We start from the raw sequence: 20,101 nt of genomic DNA, 5'->3' as shown, positions 1-20,101 counted from the left end.
CCCAGACCTGGACTAAAGCATCCGCCAACTCCTGGACAGTCTGTGGTGCAACGTGGCGTTGGTGGATGGAGCGAGACATGATGTCCCAGATGTGCTCAATTGGATTCAGGTCTGGGGAATGGGCGGGCCAGTCCATAGCATCAATGCCTTCCTCTTGCAGGAACTGCTGACACAATCCAGCCACATGAGGTCTAGCATTGTCTTGCATTAGGAGGAACCCAGGGCCAACCGCACCAGCATATGGTCTCACAAGGGTTCTGAGGATCTCATCTCGGTACCTAATGGCAGTCAGGCTACCTCTGGCGAGCACATGGAGGGCTGTGCGGCCCCCAAAGAAATGCCACCCCACACCATGACTGACCCACCGCCAAACCGGTCATGCTGGAGGATGTTGCAGGCAGCAGAACATTCTCCACGGCGTCTCCAGACTCTGTCACATCTGCTCAGTGTGAACCTGCTTTCATCTGTGAAGAGCACAGGGCGCCAGTGGCGAATTTGCCAATCTTGGTGTTCTCTGGCAAATGCCAAACGTCCTGCACGGTGTTGGGCTGTAAGCACAACCCTCACCTGTGGACGTCGGGCCCTCATACCACCCTCATGGAGTCTGTTTTTGACCGTTTGAGCAGACACATGCACATTTGTGGCCTGCTGGAGGTCATTTTGCAGGGCTCTGGCAGTGCTCCTCCTGCTCCTCCTTGCACAAAGGCGGAAGTAGTGGTCCTGCTGCTGGGTTGTTGCCCTCCTACGGCCTCCTCCACGTCTCCTGATGTACTGGCCTGTCTCCTGGTAGCGCCTCCATTTTACATTTTAGTCATTTAGCAGACACTCTTATCCAGAGTGACTTACAGTAGTGAATGCATACATTTCATACAATACATTTTTTTTTTTTTTTTTTCTGTGCTGGCCCCCCGTGGGAATCGAACCCACAACCCTGGTGTTGCAAACACCATGCTCTACCAACTGAGCTACAGGGAAGGCTTGGTAGAGCATGGCTCTGGACACTACGCTGACAGACACAGCAAACATTCTTGCCACAGCTCGCATTGATGTGCCATCCTGGATGAGCTGCACTACCTGAGCCACTTGTGTGGGTTGTAGACTCCGTCTCATGCTACCACTAAAGTGAAAGCACCGCCAGCATTCAAAAGTGACCAAAACATCAGCCAGGAAGCATAGGAACTGAAAAGTGGTCTGTGGTCACCACCTGCAGAACCACTCCTTTATTGGGGGTGTCTTGCTAATTGCCTATAATTTCCACTTGTTGTCTATTCCATTTGCACAACAGCATGTGAAATGTATTGTCAATCAGTGTTGCTTCCTAAGTGGACAGTTTGATTTCACAGAAGTGTGATTGACTTGGAGTTACATTGTGTTGTTTAAGTGTTCCCTTTATTCTTTTGAGCAGTGTATATGCAAGTGCAAGCAAACAAGCTGCTATGAGGTAGGCCTTCCTTCAGCACTTTCAAAATGGATACCGACAGAAATTCAGGTAGATGTTAGGTCAGATAAATTCAGCAAGATGTTGACGCCTTAACTTTACTCTTCTTTAAGTCACAACACACACACACACAGAGAGATGCGGTTAGCCTACCATTTGAAGTATTTTATTAGGCCTATTGTGGTCTAAAAAGGAAGGAAAACACAAATCATGAGGATCCACTTTTATAGACAATATACTGACGCACAGACAGCGCATTGCACAAACAAAACAACCCCTCCAAATATCAACTGGAATCATTTGGGTCTATTACTGAACTTTTTGTTGAAAAAAAAATATTTAAATGGGAATAGACTGTCACTGGCAAACATGGTTACAGACCAAACAACATTATATAGTATCTCCTCCTAGCGGAGAAAAGCACATTCTAATTATAATGCACAAAGTAAGCAAAACAATGAAATGCATAATTCCAACATTGCTTAAAATTATTGGATACTGATGAGATAGACCTATGTAAGAAATATAACAATTGAGATGTACAAACTATGGCATAAGGGAACGACGAGCGGATAAGAGGCAAGCCGTAATTTCAATTAACACATTAATGATGAGCAAGCCAAGACGGATGTAGTCGATATGCCTATTCATTCAACACTTTTGAAAAGGTCAGCGACAGAATTCAGAACATCAGCCGTTCTTACAGTATTTTCCCTGTATAGCTAAGTCAGAACGGTAGGATAAACAACGGGGGCATATAAGGAGACAATGAAAGCTCTTACAATATTCGATGATGACATTTCTCTAAAACAGGCTAATCAGTCCACCAAGTCAGAACACTAGGCAAAATTCTGAGAGGGAAAGGGTGTGACTTAGGGTGACACACATGGGCTACTAACAGCTTTACTACACAACATACAGGTGGCACGGCAGTCCTTCTTGTGGGCAAACTTTGTCATCAAACTTTGTCATCAAAGTCTGGCGTTCTCTGGATTTATGGTGCTTTCAAGACAACTGGGACATTGAAAAAAACAAGGTTGAATCATGACGTCAGTGACCTTCAGGTCGAAAAGTCGGTGCTCTAGAAAGAAGCCCGAGTTCCCGACTTGGAATTCCGAGTCGAATGGCTCGTAAAAGCTACTTTCAAAAACTACTGGCTGAAATTATACAAACCTCTGTAACATCACTTTAAAAAAAATTACTGAAACAGAATTTAAAAAATCATAGAAAATTCAGCAAGTAGTATAATAGTGCAAATCTGCATACTGTATAAGTTGCAGCACATGATGTACCATAAAAACGTTAACCTGTCATGCATTGAATCATAATCCATCAAACCTTCTGGACAGTTTTCACAGTCAGCTGAAAGTCCAGATCAGGTTGCTGCGCACCAATGATGTCATAGAGCTAGAAGAGAGAATATTTTACGTAATCTTAAACTCATCTGATCCATATCTTATTCCAACAGAAATAGTAATATTATAACAAATAACTAATATTCAGTGGAAGTATATATAAACGATATACATACTGTACATTGCTATCATGGAAATACACTGAACAAAAATATAAACACAACCTGTACAGTGTTGGTCCCATGCTTCATGAGCTGAAATAAAAGATCCCAGATATTTTCCCTACGCAAAAATATATTATTTTTCTCACATTTTGTGCACAAATATGTTTACATCCCTGTCAGTGAGCATTTCTCCTTTGCCAAGATAATTCATCCACCTGACTGGTGTGGCATATTACAAAGATGATTAAACAGCATGATCATTACACAGGTGCACCTTGTGCCGGGGACAATAAAAGGCCACTGTAAAATGTGCAGTTTTGTCACACAACGCCACAGATGTCTCAAGTTTTGAGGGAGTGTGCAATTGGCATGCTTATTGCAAGAATGTCCACCAGAGATGTTGCCAGAGAATTGAATGTTAATTTCTCTACCATAAGCTGCCTCCAATGTCATTTTAGAGAATTTGGCAGTACGTCCAACCAGCCTCACAACCGCAGACCACGTGTATGGTGTCCTGTGGGCGAGCGGTTTGCTGATATCAACATAGTGAACAGAGCGCCCCATGGGGGCGGTGGGGTTATGGTGAGGGCAGGCATAAGCTACAGACAACGAACACAATTGCATTTTATAGATGGCAATTTGAATGCACAAATTACCATGAAGAGAATTTATTTATTTCAATTGACAGATTTCCTCATATGAACTGTAACTCAGTAAAAATCAATGAAATTGTTGCATGTTGCGTTTATATTTTTGTTCAGCAGATGCATCACTGTTAGGGTCGAGTTTTTTTTTTTAATCAAGCAGACCACCATGATTGCATAAGGAAACATTACCTGACTCAAGACTGGATCAACTGTAGTCTTATTTAGCTCCCGATAAGAAGTGACAGCTATTCGAAGAATTGCAAATCCTATTAGGGTAAGAGTATTAGATTAATTCAGTATATAAAGACAATTCTTAAAGTATCATAATTAAATGTATGTACTTCATGCTTATATACCCACCACTTGTCGCTGCTTCAGTACCAAAAGGTGGGTCCACGTATGGAGTAGTAGGAGCTGGAGGTGTTGTTACCTGTGTTGTGCTGTTCACTTGTCCCATTGAAGGTGTTGGAGCTGATGGGGAAAATATTGACATGAAATTGTATCTCATTAGCCTGAATTCCAGACCTGTTTTATGCTAACATTTCATTCCTTGTACTCAGTGTCATTATGGAAAACATGACAAAAATGACAAGGAGTGGAATGTTAGCCCAAACAGACTGGTACCCAGTCTAGTATCTCATATCTACTGTATGACCACAACCAGCAATAAAAAAAGTTTTCCACAGTAGTCATCACACTTCTCTACTTTCTTCTATCACTTTAAATACCAAGCACAAAATTATCCAGATTCAATGATCTGATTTGTTCTATTTTTTATTTTTCCTTTATTTAACTACGCAAGACAGTTAAGAACAAATTCTTATTTTCAATGACGGCCTAGGAACAGTGGGTTAACTGCCTTGTTCGGGGGCAGAACGATAGATTTTTACCTTGTCAGCTCGGGGATTCAATCTTGTAACCTTTCGGTAACTAGTCCAACGCTCTAACCACTAGGCTACCTGCCGTCCTATTGCATTGTTCTATTCTTTTCCACCCATCATAAATAAGTTAGACTTACTCATGGTGCTCACTACTCATGACTGGAAGACACACTGACTATTCCATGTCTTCACTGATGTCTGGGTTTGGTCATACTTTAGCAATCATTGTCCTCTGGACTAAAGGTCTCACACACCTTTATTTTGATCATAAACACAAAAATAACTTACCAAAGGTTTGTCCTGCAGACAACGCAAAACATCCACCACAAAATAATAGGAACAGCATTATGTCGTTTGAGATGACAGAACACAGACTGTGCTCTGGTGTGACAAGATTCAGTTCAGCGAGTCCGTCTGACAATCTTTGTGTGGCACGAGGAAGTGGTCGCCTCTTTCCTTTGCGGAAGGGAGTTGCCTTTTGAACAATGCCCAGGTTTTCAAAGAAATCATTTGTGGCACAAGTGATTTGAGCCAAAAAGTCAGGCAGCCTCTTCTTGAACCTATTTGAATAGCTATGAGGAAGTTGTTTCAAATATCAAACACACCATTTTTTTTTTTTTTTTTTGCATTTACCCCCCTTTTCTCCCCATTTTCGATCTCATCTCATCGCTGCAACTCCCCAAAAGAGATGCTGAAACATGAGGTGATGGGGTGATGGCAGTGGATGAATGACAATGGGCCTCAGGATCTTGTCATGGTATCTCTGTGCATTCAAATTGCCATCGATAAAATGCAATTGTGTTTGTTGTCCGTAGCTTATGCCTGCCAATACCATAACACCAATTGCACCATGGGGCACTCTGTTCACAACGTTGACATCAGCAAACCGCTCACCCACACAAAGCCATACAGGCTGTCTGCAATCTGCCAAGTACAGTTGAAACCTGCGATTAATCCGTGAAGAGCAGTGGCCATTGAAGATGAGCATTTGCCAAACTGCAGTCGGGTCAAGACCCTGGTGAGGATGACGCGCACGCAGATGAGTTTCCCTGAAACGGTTTCTGACAGTCTGTGCAGTTTCATTAGCTGTCCGGGTGGCTGGTCTCAGACGATCCTGCAGGTGAAGCAAGTGGATTTGGAGGTTCTGGGCTGGGGTGGTTACATGTTGTCTGCTGTTGTGAGGCCGATTGGATGCCAAATTCTTATGGTAGAGAAATTAACTTTATATTCTCTGGCAACAGCTCTGGTGGACATTACTGCATTCAGCATGCCAATTGCATGCTCCCTCAAAACGTTGGGCTGTCATTCCACTCCTTGCCACTCTTTGTAATTCTGTAATGTTTTGCATAATGACACAGAGTACAAGGAATGGAATGTTAGCATAAAACAGGTCTGGATTTCAGGCTAATAAAACTACACATTTTAAAGTGGCCTTTTATTCCCTTACAAAAAAATATTGCAGTTTTGAAACTGCAGTAAAAGTGCAGTAACTGCATTCGACTGTGGGTTTTTTCGACGCAGTAATTACCGAATAACTGCAGTGTACTGCAGTTGAAATGCAGTTATACTGCACTGTAACTGCCGTTACACTGCAAAATAATGTAGTTAAAATATATATTTTCGATGCAGTATACTGCAGTTATACTGCACTCGAACTACAGTTATACTACAGTGTACTGCAATCCGACTGCAATTTCTTTTTTGTAAGGGTTGTCCCCAGCACAAGGTGCGCCTGTGTAATGATCATGCAGTTTGATTAGCTTCTTGATATGTCACACCTGTCAGGTGGATGGATTATCTTGGCAAAGGAGAAATGCTCACTAACAGGGATGTAAACAAATGTGTGCTCAAAATAAGAGAGAAATAAGCTTTCTGTCATATGGAACATTTCAGGGATCTTTAGCTTCAGCTCATGAGGATATTTAAGACCAACCAAAAGCTGGTCTTAGCGGTAACGAGGTTGTTATAGAAAAGCCTGTGGTCATTAGCACATCCTTAAAACATAAGTGCTGGACTAATAAAGAATACTGGTAAAGAACAAGAAGGCCCGCACACTGTTAAAGCACCCAATTCACCGCTTTATTGACAATGTTTCGATCCAAAACGGATCTTCATCAGGTCAAACAAACAAACTGAGTGCTCACATCCCAAAATATACACGCGGTTGGTTTTGGCATAGATTTTGACAGCGGAAGCGCAGCCTATCCTGCCGTGACGCACAACGACCTTATGCACATGCAATAATAGATATGTGCTATTTGTGCCCGTGAACCTCATATTTAGAAACCTTCCCATTTAGTTTAATTTGATTAAAAACCAAGCATAGCATCTCCTCTCAATGAAGGCTGTTTTTTTGTCATACCCAATGCGGTCGCCAAGAACTTAGTCAAGACTATCGATTAAGGGTTTGGCGTGCGAGCGCGTTGAAATAAATCTTAATCACCAAAGCTTAATATTACAAGATGACGTTTGGCAGCAGCAAAACAGTGAGCGGACCTCCCCTTTTTATCTATATTGTCTACCTCATCATTTTACACAGCTCCTGTTATTATTTTGGATGTACGTAAAAACCCCTCCATGTAGGCTATATGCCCATCATGGAAGGAGAGATGAGATAATCCGGTGACACTTGTATTTAGAAACATTGACATTATTTTCCTGTAACAATTTCTTGTTTTCGATTTAGTTCGATTTTTTTTTTTTAAACAATCCCTAAGCAGGCTACCCTTACCCTACTATAATGAAAGCTGGTTCAGCAGCAATGAGTCTGGTGTCTTTCGAATGGTCTACTCGTGAGGCTTTTGCCACATACTTTCGCATTATTCGCAATTCACATAGGCATACCTACAGTCTATACGCCATTCGGCTTGTATCCATCTCTATTTACAAAGAGCGCCTCTTTTGTTCGGTTACCAAAGACGCGCTCCTCCAAACATAGGCTATTAAAATGTTTCAGTCCTATAATGCCATATCAACGGTACACCTAGGCTATATCTGGATTATTGAGAATGTGCCCCACGCATACAATACAACTGACGAGGGAGCCTAGTATTTTACATTTTTAGGAGAAGTGCAATGTGTAAAGGCCTATACTCATTGAAGCCAATTACAACAATGTTGACTGTCAACACTCCAAACATACTGAGCAAACATTGGATGTTTTATTTGTTTAACTGTTGCCATCACTCGTTACTGTAGCCTATGCTAGTTAATAAACTGTAGTTTACATCCACAATGGGCCAGGACGAGAATATTCCGTGCCCCCAGCCGAATTGGAGTTGTCGACAACGCAAAGACTGTCAATAACTACAGAACTTGAGACAGGCGCATGCAGTATTAAGCAATGGAACGCCTTGATTGGCCAGAGTAAAAAACAAAAACAACTTCGAACCCCGACTTCCGACTTCAATGTGTTCAAGACAACTGGGAACTCGGGGGATAGAAGCTAAAACTTTTAATTTGGCTCTATACTCTATACTATGAGACGACAGTACAGAATATGTCACCTTTAATTTTAGGGTATTTTCATACATCTTTTTTTATTTTCATACATCGGTTTTACCATTTAGAAATCGAATGCACTTTATGTATAAACTTTAGATATATTTTGTTCTGCAATTTGAATGATGTGTTACACATTCCAATTTGTAAGTGCTTAAGATCCCATTCAATCTCTTTAATAAAGGACACATGCCATGGTTATCACTCCCACCATGCCAATGAGGTATAACAGTGCCTTGAGATATGCAACACAAAACTTTATGAATGGCATTGTAGCTTCTTAAGTAGCATGTTAAAGCAGAATTGTTATAGCACATGACATTAGTGGTTATGTAGCCTGTGTTATAGAGGCAGTTGACATAAGGGCACATTACAACAAAGTTGCCTGTCATCGATAGCAATCATTATCACTGCCTACGACAGACATAACGTCTTATGTAACTGTTATAAAGGTTTTATTAGGAATGAACATGCACCTGTGAAACGGTCATTAAGACACTAACAGCTTACAGACGGTAGGCAATTAAGGTCACAGTTATGAAAACTTAGGACACTAAAGAGGCCTTTCTACTGACTCTGAAAAAGACCAAAAGAAAGATGCCCAGGGTCCCTGCTCATCTGCGGGAACGTGCCTTAGGCATGCTGCAAGGAGGGATGAGGACTGCAGATGTGGCCAGGGCAATAAATTGCAATGTCCGTACTGTGAGACGCCTAAGACAGTGCTACAGGGAGACAAGACGGACAGCTGATCGTCCTCGCAGTGGCAGACCACGTGTAACAACACCTGCACAGGATCGGTACATCCGAACATCACACCTGCGGGACAGGTACAGGATTGGCAACAACTGCCCGAGTTACACCAGAAACGCACAATCCCTCCATCAGTGCTCAGACTGTCCGCAATAGGCTGTGAGAGGCTGGACTGAGAGGTAGGCCTGTTGTAAGGCAGGTCCTCACCAGACATCACCTGCAACAACGTCGCCTATGGGCACAAACCCGCTGTCGCTGGACCAGACAGGACTGGCAAAAAGTGCTCTTCACTGACGAGTCGCGGTTTTGTCTCACCAGGGGTGATGGTCGGATTCGTGTTTATCGTCGAAGGAATGAGCGTTACACCGAGGCCTGTACTCTGGAGCGGGATCGATTTGGAGGTGGAGGGTCCGTCATGGTCTGGGGCGGTGTGTCACAGCATCATCGGACTGAGCTTGTTATCATTGCAGGCAATTTCAACGCTGTGCGTTACAGGGAAGACATCCTCCTCCCTCATGTGGTACCCTTCCTGCAGGCTCATCCAGACATGACTCTTCAGCATGACAATGCCACCAATCATACTGCTCGTTCTGTGCGTGATTTCTTGCAAGACAGGAATGTCAGTGTTCTGCCATGGCCAGCACGTCTGGGACCTGTTGGATCTGAAGGTGAGGGCTAGGGCCATTCCTCCCAGAAATGTCCGGGAACTTGCAGGTGCCTTGGTGGAAGAGTGGGGTAACATCTCACAGCAAGAACTGGCAAATCTGGTGCAGTCCATGAGGTGGCCACACCAGATACTGGCTGTTACTTTTGATTTTGACCCCCCTTTGTTCAGGGACACATTATTCCATTTCTGTTAGTCACATGTCTGTGGAACATGTTCAGTTTATGTCTCAATTGTTGAATCTTATGTTCATACAAATATTTACATGTTAAGTTTGCTGAAAAGAAACGCAGTTGACAGTGAGAGGACGTTTCTTTTTTTGTTGAGTTTACATAGCATAGTCAAAAGTCAAAATTGGCTATATCATAAAATTGTATGAAAACTAAAAGGTGCTTCTTGGTCTTAATTTAAGGTTAGGGTTAGTAATAAGGTTATGTTTAAAATCAGATGTTAATAAGACAAATTGTAGAAATATATTAAATATACACTCAGTGGCCTATTTATTAAGTACACCCCCCAGTTCATGAAAATGGTTCTCTCCTACAGATGTGGCTGTGGCTTGCTATATTAAGCAGGCAGACAGGCATTGATATTTTCAGTATCTCAGAAACGGACGACCTCCTGGGCTTTTCACCCACAACAGTGTCTAGGGTTTACAGAGAATGTGGGTGAAAACATCTCGTTGACAGTAGCGGTACGTGGGTAAAATCACTGGGGAACCATATTACAACCTATGTGTTGTGATAATTTCTTTGTTTGGTCTATAACCTGTTCATTCATATGCCTTGCGACTGTGATATATAGGCTGAGACAATAAGTCATGGTGGCAGAATAAATTCAACCACACCTTTGTTTTTAATCACAAAACCGGATAGCAACCTCTTTCCAATGAAGTCCACGAAGCATATTGAATGTACAGTAACAGACATGACCTACAGCATGATCAAGCAAGAATGTTTCCGACATTTTCCAAACACTAAACAACTATTGATTTAGAACCACAGGGAGTTACCCCAAGTTGCAAAGAAAACAGGGGCTGCCTCCACTATTCCAGCATCATCAAATCACTCCTACTTAGTCTAATACAATGACAACTAAAAGATATCAAAAACAATTTAGTCCAATCAACGTAAGCTAAATATTATCTGGCTGTCCATGGTTCTATGTGCGCTCCTGCAAGTAGAAAAACATGACTCACTTCACTTGTAGAGAAACGCCAATGCCATCCTCCTCTCGTTCATGTTGATGAAACGGTCTATCACTCTGTTATACAGTACAAGGTTTTATTTTTTGTTGTCCTAGGCTACCTGGCTAAAATGCTTGCTCACTAACCTAACTTCCATTCATGGGCAACGTTAGCTAGTTAACATTAGCCTTCTACAACTAGCTACATATTGAACTTCCATCCTCTCAGGCCAGGGGCACAACAATGTATGAATTAATGGTTGGATCAAAATTGCATTATAATCATTGTCCAGTAGAGAATTAAGTAAAACCACAAGTCCAAATCCCTATCTCCAGCCATGGCTAATTTAGGAAAGGGACCATTTTAGCTAGCTAGCCACCAGAGGACAACATTACAACGAGATGCAACAATTCTGTTTTATGTCGATATATGCTGTAAATGGGATTTGATAGGAGTGACGCCAAATTCAAGCTGGTTTCCCATGACACTTTTCTTTGGTGCACCAGGACCATTCACAGTTGAGCTCGCTCAGTTTAGCTCAAGGCTGATTGGCACATTTGTATACTTTTTTTGTCAAGGGAAGCCAGCTGCTCGCTGGCTTCCCTTTCCTTCAATGCTACGGGCGTCAACAATGTCGTACTCGGTTGGACCAGACAGCATAAGATGGATGGCCTACACGTAGAGGTAGTGGGACGCTGTTTCGCTCGCTCGGATGCTTTCTCCTGTGAGATACATTCAGCCTCTTACGAATTTCAGGAAAATTATTTAACACAGAGACGAAATATACTTTTTTGAGGGAGGCCTGGCTTCCCTTGGCATTCATGAATACACGCCACTGCTCGTTGATGAGAGGTCGAAGGAGAATGGCAAGAATCATGCAAGCTAACAGGTGGGCCACAAACAGGTAAATAATTGCACAGTACAACAGTGGTGTGCAGAACGGACTTGTCGGTCATTGTCACGGATGGGCTACTGCCGCAGACGACCACATCTGGTTCCACTCCTATCAGCTAAGAACAAAAGCGGCTTCAGTGGGCACGCGAATACCAACACTTGAGTGGAAAAACACCACCTAGTCCGACTAATTCCTGACCCTGTTGCGTCATGCTGATGGCAGAACCAGGATTTGGCGTAGAGCATCGAGTCTATAGCCGCATCCTACCTGGTGTCAACGGAATATAATCACTCATTTGTAGAATGAAAATTGACAGCAAGAAGCCCACACAGATGAAATATTTGACAAACAATTTCAAACCTTTCTTAGTATACGATCACATAGCTCTCTATAATGAGTGGGAATATTTTGAAACAGACATTTTAAATATAACCCTCCCCCCAAATTGGAAGAATAGTACATCCTTTCAGTATATGCCAGACAAGCTCATATGAAATGCAACTTTCGGGTATAAACTTTTGCATAGAAAAATGACAGACAAGTGTGCATCATCAACACACAAAGCGCCTTGGACACATTAAAGAGATACCAAATTGAAACATTTTATTACCTTATACATGTGTATTGAAAAGCATTACGCTTAAAACCCAAAAAATAATATTACAATCAATGTTTTTGTACTGGTCAGTCACACAAATTTCTCATAAAACAAAATTCATTGCAGGAATGCACACAAAGTATTAAAATTCTATTTCATATTTAAAGAATGACAATCCCTCACGGACCCTTGTATTTAGAATACGATACAATTGTATTTGTCTTTTCGGGGTGTTGGTTTGCTTCACGCGAACCTTGACCGCGTCAACTAAACACTGGGACAGGAACTGTAAGGTCCAGGATGGCGACTCCTCTCCAGGAGGCTAGAGTCGACACAAAAAAAGCCCCATACTAAAGATAAAAGCCCAAACCACCACAAGACGACCGACGAGGAGACATGCCTTCTTTATAGTCTTTGTGTAAAACATCTCAGTCCTGAGGGTTGGAAAAGGCAACATAGATCTCAGCTCAGTGCAGTCCCCTGTGCTCCGTTTCACCGCCTTGGTTGTGTTTTTTTGTATAAACAAACGTATGGACGTTCCGAGTTTGGGAACCTAGACTGCTGTGCTTTTGGTACCGATGTGCGGCCGCGCAAACTCCACAAAATCATCAATGAGGACTGGCCACGCTCCTTGGAGGGAAGAGACATAAATGACAGAAAAACAATGAAATGTCTCTATTAGACCCATGAGGTAGAACATTGACTAGGCAATATTCTCACTAATGTTTCATGCTTAAAATGAAACTTGCTTCATCTTAAAAATGGAAGCACAAAAGATGCTGGGTTAAGAAAGAAAACATAACCTTTAATATCTAGTGGTTATTGGAAGAGGCAACAAGTGGGCTGGCTCCATATTGTTCTATTCACAACCGATTCCATTGTCATGCACCTGACCGGAGGCAATGGATAGCTATAGTTTAGTATAAAAAAAAAACACAAACCTTCCTCGTCATAATTGGACATGTCATCAGTTATCATTGTGCTGAAGTCTAACAAGAGGTTCCAGGTGTCCTTAGGGATTGATCGTTTATGGTGCTCCTGCAGGGGAAGTAGAGGAAAACATCCAAATGAGCATCAAGAGAAACAACTAACCTCCATTTATCATCCTACAGGCTTATTGAAGCCTTCAACTGAAGCAAACCCACCATTCAATTTCCCCTCTGGGGACCAATAAAGTGTATTCAATTAAGTGAAAATACATAACTTACCACTAAAAATGTATTCCACAGGTCCAGGAATTTGAATCTTCCAGCCAGTACTAAATTCCAATACGCAATTGCCATTTCTAAGTCTAGAAAATGCACAACAATGAGCACATGTCTGAGAGAAATCCAAGTCCAAGGAGCAGAGTAGACTATGAAAATAGATCAGGAAAGTCAAAATTGATTGCTTACCCAAACCTTTCTGGCCAGGATTCTTTGCAAAGTTAAATGTAAATTGGTAAAAGTCCTTAAATTTCCCTTGGTCCTTTAACTCTTGCTCCATTTTTGGTAGTTGGGCTTTTAGTTTCTCTATACTGTCACACCTGAGGAGAACAAAATAAGCTTTAGCACCAATTACAAGTTTAAGTGTTAGCCTACCTGATGTGGAGAAAGAGCTTAGCCTACATTCTGTTACACAACTAAACGGCTGATAGAGGAAATTGCCATCCATCGTCACTATAGTTACATGATGAAACCAGGTAACACAAAAACATGTCACTTAGAGTCAGTCAAACTGGACACAGAAATAAAGTGAAACCTATCTCTTGCAAAGCCAGTCCTCACCCTTGTTCTGCCATCCCGTCCATGAACTCCTGTCTGGAGAACTCGCACTGTGTTGCTGCCCGGAACTTCCAGGCAATGAGGAGCACACTAATACTGGCCGGGTCCAGGCCCAAGTCGTCACAGAACTGCTGGATGCCATCTATACCGATCTTGTTGTCATCTTGTGGGTCTAAGTAAAGGATACAGGGGGTGGGTTCAATGAATACTTTCGTCACTGTGAGCAACAGCATGCATGGCATACAGCAGTTTTTATTTTTACAGTCAGTAATACTGCTGTTGTTTTTACTGTCTTAAAACCTTGACAACCTTGAGTTATGACACTTACCTTTGTATCTGTTGTAGAGCTGTTCTAACTTTTTCTTGTCTAATGCTCCTTTTAGATTTGAATGGTAGAGGTCTGGATTTTGGAAAAAGTTGTCTGTGGCGACATCTAGTTTCCAGTCATTCTGTGACAGACAGGTCAATGCAGTCTTCTCATTCGATTGTGTGAAGATCATGAACTGTCGAACTTTATCCTTCTGTGAGGACTTCAGCTTGTTCTGTGTAAAGAGACATTTTCAGGACAAACAATATGGAGTACGCAGGTTAAAAGGCACAACCTGTAGCTTTCCTTCTGACAATGCTTTGTCAAAACCAAAACCATTCATTTTAACTCCTGCGCATTTTCCAAATGACTCCCTGAAGTATAGCTCTGCTCAGGCTCAGAATTGTGAGAACTTTCAAAACTGTATAGCCTTAGGTAGAAATGCCATTCCTGGCAGCAGTCTGCAAACCTAACAATACATGCATCCATTGCACACTTCTTCTGATGGTATCTTGTCAATAATAATCTTGAATGCATGTTGTAATAGCTTGCTTATAGCCATGGAGGTCCGTTTGAAAAGTTATTTAGTTGTGTAATGACTTTCCTCTAGGTATCTACTCAACATAACGTAAAACTGCTTAGTCGACCATGCATGCGAGGTTTGGGTGCAGAAAATTGTATCCATGACATACAGAGCACAACAATTAAGTTATTGTAGCATTCGCACATTCTAATCCAGTATGCACTACTTAGCCAAGGCGTTTATTGGCAAAACAAACAGGCCTACTCAAAGCTATGATCCGCGACGGCGCATATATGTTCATTTTAACGACAAGCTAGCGGAGATTGGCCGGCTTCTTTAGCAAAGTTAGATTGCTAAATTGACTGTCTAGTACATGTTGTTGGATATAGCGGTCTGACAACCTAGCTATGCTGCATTATTGACACGCTAGCTAGCCTGGTTGTTCAATGACAATGAACCGAAAACCAGCCGAGTTGCTAAAAAAACTAGCCAGCTAACGTTAGCAGTGTTTAGGATGAAAAACAAAGGTAACAGATAACCGTTTACGCAAGTGTGTTTAAATTCAGTGTTCATGGTGTTAATTTGATAAACTAAGGAGGGGATAACTACAAATAGACACCAAAACGAAATAAACATAACATATTCCTCACCATGTTTGTAATTGCCTGACTCCCGTTTTCCCACCGCTGTGAAGCAGGCAATAATAACTAGCTAAACTCTTCCGGGTCATGGATTTTTGCAATCCTTCAGAATAATGGTGTGTTCGTAAATTCACTTTGGAATGCCTGACTGAGATCTGGGCGTTCATATATTCAGAGCGTTTCGCTCTCGGAGCGAACCTCTGGCCGAGGAGTAGGGTTGATCCGAGCGTTCTGACCTCACAACGGCAGTCAAGCATCCAAGCTAAAGTTGGCTAGCTAGCTAGAAATGTACAGACACAAGTAAGAGAACTCACTCTGACAATTTTACTCGCCTTAGCATACTTAACTCGCATGTAACTGTGCTGCTGGCAACAGTTTAATGACGTTTTGTTTTCGCGACGTTTTGTTACACCGGTCATATTGAGCGTTCGTAACTTCAACCGTTTTTCTGCGCTCTGGCACAGAGAGTGCTCTGAAACGAGAGTGCTCTGAAATAGGAGTAGATAGCCAGAGCGAATTTACGAACGCACCCTACGATATATATATATATATATATATATATATATATATATATATATATATATATATATATATATATATATATATATATATATATTAGAAAGTCCCGTTCTGTTAACTTTGTAAATTAATTATTATGGGAAATGGGGACCATTGTCGATATATTTTACAATAGTTATCATACAAATAATGATTACAAATATTTCTATAAAATGTGTGTTTTTTTTTCAAGACTAAATTATCAACACATGTTTTGTGTGTGTAATCTTATCATTTATTGGACTGTACACAATTTTCTGTACGTTGTGTCGCAGTGAAATGGTGGACCATTCTACTCAGGAGTATTTCTACACTCCAAATCATTGTGCACAGTGGAAACCCGTCATTCAAGTCAGCTTTTGCAGTTCCGATTTTTCGTGGCACAAATCATTCTTCATTGACAGCATGGCCCAATGTTGAATGTTTATCATTTTAAAGTAGGAAAGAGAACCTTAATCTTAGACTTGGGACCACTCCACTGAATAGCAGGCTAATGATTGGAGTAGCCCACCTGTTTTCAGCTCCACATTTTTAGTTGGAGGGCTTGCCTGTTTTGCATGTTATTTTGGCATTAATATGTGTCACATATCAGTTTGCAACAATGTAAAAAAAAATATATCACTGAGTTAATAAAGCCGCATACAAACATGGTCTCTTTTTTGTTTTCTTGAGTAAGGCAGCTCCAAAATGCAGGTGTTTCAGCCTAGCTCAGTGCTTTCTGTGGTGGTGCCAAGTCTAAGGGTAGAGCTTGAAAATTCAAGCCCCTTGGGTGCTGCCATAAGAGTTACATTGGAAGTGCCCATCCATGAAGGCTCAAGGTCATTGGCCACAGATAAAATTATGTCAAATCACGTTATATCTACAGTAGCTTTGATTGGACTTTCAAAATATTAGCTAGCAGTCATCATCATGAATCAAGTCGACAATTTACTGGCAAATACTTTTTAATCCTTGTCATATGAAGATAAATAACGAAGAGAAATTATATATAAACTGTATCGGTGCATTGAACATAAACATTACACAACAAGTTGGAAATCGGAAATTCAACAATGAGTGGTTTGGAAGGAATCAGTGTCTAACTGCAAGCTTTGCAAAGCAATCATTAGCCTGCTATTCAGTGGAGTGACTGTGTGGTCCCAAGTCTAAGATTAAGGGTCTCTTTTCCTAGTTTAAAATGATAAACATTCAACATTGGCCATGCTGTCAATGAAGAATGATTGTGCCCCATGTAGGTTATAGGCTACATGTGGTGCACATGTAGCCTATAACCTGTTTTTAAGAAATGTAATCATTGAATATTGTAAGAGCTTTCATTGTCTGCTCATATGCCCCCTTTATTTATCCTACGGTTCTGACTTGGTGTACAGGGAGAACACTGTAAGAATGGCCCATGTTCTGAATTCTGTTGCTGTACATTTCAAAAGTGCTGAACAAATAGTTATATTGACTACATCCATCCTAACTCGCTCATTAATGTCTTAATCGAAATTACGGATTGCCTCTTGTCCGCTTGTCGTCCGCCTATTGCCATAGTTTGTAAATCTAAATTGTCAGTAGAAACCACATTTGTTTAAGCAAGTCAGCCATATCAGCTATGTTTTTTTAAAAGGCAGTAAATGAACAAAACATCGATAATTTGGTGTCCATGGCCTGGAAACTCCACAGGGGGATGAATACTTTCTGAAGGCACTGCACATCAATCACTTAAAAAAAAGGCAATTTCATAGAGTGTTACAAACTGCACTAGGCCTATATTTAATAAATTACTTTGAAGAGATGGTGATTGGGTCTAAATAGGTGTTTGTTGTTTGGTAGTCTAAATTAAGTGTACTTGTCTTTAACTGCCATTTCCCCGAAAATCAGACTCTTCCCACACGCCAAATTATTTTTCTCAGCTCCAGAAGCACCTGCATTCACCAAATTTTGTGTCGTTATCCTTAGCGGGAATTGTTGATATGTTGTCCATTTTTTATTCTAGATAACATTTTATTTGGAAAAATCTTTAGTGTTTTACAGATAGAAAGATGAAAAAAGTATTTATCCACAATCTGCTCAGGACAAGTCTGGTCCTGGAGTGTCTTAACAGAATAAAACCAAAAATGTATTTGTGCAATAAATATGCACATATTTAATGACATATTGCCTCATTTTCATATTTTTATACAATATTTCAGAAATATTTTAGTACAATAAAGTGTTATATTTGTGTCTACATTCAACTGGTAAAATATTAAGGAGGGTGAGGGATTATGAGGGTGTGTTGCCTGGCCTTAAATCAAATCAATCAAAATGTATTTGTCACATGCTCCAAATACAACAGGTGTAGACTTTACCGTCCTCTGTTCTCTCTCCTCCGTCCTTTCTCCTCCATGACCCAGAAACCGATAAGTGGTTGAGGAGTGTGTCAATTCATTAGTAGGTAAACAGAAGTCTCTTCCCCTCCTCGATAACCACCTTTCATGTTTATCCCAAGTGGCGCAGTGGTCTAAGGCACTGCATCTCAGTGCAAGAGGTGTCACTACAGTCCTTGGTTTGAATCCAGGCTGTATCACATCTGGCCGTGATTGGGAGTCCCATAGGGCGGCGCACAATTGCCCCAGCGTCACCTGGGAAGGCTGTGATTGTAAATAAGAATTTGTTCTTAACTGACTTGCCTAGTTAAATGAAGGTAAAATTATAATAACATTTTAAAAAGTACAGTTTTGTCACACAACACAATGTCACAGATGTCTCAAGTTTTGAGGGAGTGTGCAATTGTCATGCTGACTCCTCGAATGTCCACCAGAGCTGTTACCAGAGAATTCAATGTTCTTTTTTTTAACCATAAGCCGCCTTCAGAGTGTTTTTAGAGGATTTGGCAGTATGTCCAGCCGGCCTTACAACCGCATGTAACAGGGTTATATTGGTGATTCCCCACATTGGTTACACGCAGACCACGTGTATGGCGTTGTGTGGGCAAGCGGTTTGCTGATGTCAACATTGTGAACAGACTGCCCCATGGTGGCAGTGGGGTTATGGTATGGGCAGGCATAATCTATGGACAACAAAAACAATTTGAATGCATAGAGATACCATGACGAGATCCTGAGGCCCATTGTCTTGCCATTCATCCGCCGCCATCAACTTATGTTTCAGCATGATAATGCACAACCCCATGTCACAAGGATCTGTACACAATTCCTGGAAGCTGAAAATGTCCCGGTTCTCCCATGGCCTGCATACTCACCAGACATATCACCCTTCGAGCATCCATAGATTAGGTCCTAATTTATTTATTTAAATTAACTGATTTCCTTATATAAACTATAACTCAGTAGAATCTTTGAAATTATTGCATTTTGCGTTCATATTTTTGTTCAGTGTATATTCTAAGAACATGGCAACCATGTTCTGTGTATGTTTGATGGAACGTTGATGGAATATTCTCCTAACCCTAAGAAAATGGTACACATGAATGTTCTTAAAACACCCCATAAAACCCATCTAGAACATTTGTTGTATATTCGGAGAACATTGCAACCATGTTCTGCTAGACATTAGGGGAATGTTCTCCTAACATTAACACCAAAACATATATATGTATATATATATATTTTAAAGTTCTCAGGTTTTTGCTAACATAGATAGAATGTTCCCCTAACCAATGAAAAACAAAATTGACACTCAAACAGGTGAACATTACAAAAAAGTTATATCTCCCTAGAATTGAGAGCTGGGTTTGCACCTGCAGGGTTTACACAAGTGAAATACTGTATTTAGCTATCAAATGCAAGACTTTGCAGTTGGGGTTTTAGTTGTGAGATTGATAATGACATACATTTCTGGGAGGGAATTCAATGAATTGAATGCTTTACTTTACACAACAGCAAAAACATGTATACATTTTTTTCATGGGCCTGGGCTGGGAAGGTTATAAATCTAGTTCGAAAAAAATATTCCAAATGTATGAGTGGTAAAACAGGGCGTTACTATACATGAGAAATGAGGAACAGAGGAGACTGTGAGGTTAGAAATTATTTCATAAAGTTGATATGTTGTCTTGGCAAAGGTGCATGCACCATTTTGAGTAAATTTCCCATAGAATTTAGCTTGCCATAAATTTTGACACGATGAGATTGCCGTAGTAACCCAAACACATGCAACTTGTGCTGCAATATCCTTCCGCTCTAAAATATAGTCTACATATTTTGTTGTTTTCGCTTTGTAGAACGAAGCTTCACAGTATTA

At 41.1% G+C, this 20,101-nt stretch overlaps 1 protein-coding gene across 2 annotated transcripts; it reads right to left on the bottom strand.

The window, feature by feature from the left end:
* Positions 1-1,577: 1,577 nt before the first annotated feature.
* On the bottom strand, positions 1,578-15,726 carry dcun1d1 (DCN1, defective in cullin neddylation 1, domain containing 1 (S. cerevisiae)). Of its 2 annotated transcripts, XM_029704200.1 has the most exons (10): positions 15,323-15,726; positions 14,171-14,384; positions 13,846-14,014; positions 13,474-13,604; positions 13,288-13,370; positions 13,021-13,117; positions 3,965-4,075; positions 3,794-3,870; positions 2,777-2,845; positions 1,578-2,452 (listed from the first exon to the last, which is right to left on the bottom strand). In XM_029704200.1, exons 1-10 carry the CDS (start codon positions 15,323-15,325, stop codon positions 2,444-2,446), a joined length of 963 nt encoding a protein of 320 aa, XP_029560060.1. In that variant the 5' UTR covers positions 15,326-15,726; the 3' UTR covers positions 1,578-2,443. The 2 variants fall into 2 exon arrangements, with proteins under 2 accessions (XP_029560060.1, XP_029560061.1); XM_029704201.1 differs by lacking the exons at positions 1,578-2,452; positions 2,777-2,845; positions 3,794-3,870; positions 3,965-4,075 and adding an exon at positions 12,063-12,709 and having other exon boundaries at positions 15,323-15,699.
* Between the last annotated feature and the right edge of the window lie 4,375 nt (positions 15,727-20,101).

This window comes from Salmo trutta, chromosome 21, assembly GCF_901001165.1.
Source record: "Salmo trutta chromosome 21, fSalTru1.1, whole genome shotgun sequence".
Taxonomy (NCBI): Eukaryota; Metazoa; Chordata; class Actinopteri; order Salmoniformes; family Salmonidae; genus Salmo; species Salmo trutta.
This window is presented reverse-complemented; position numbering and strand designations above follow the sequence as displayed.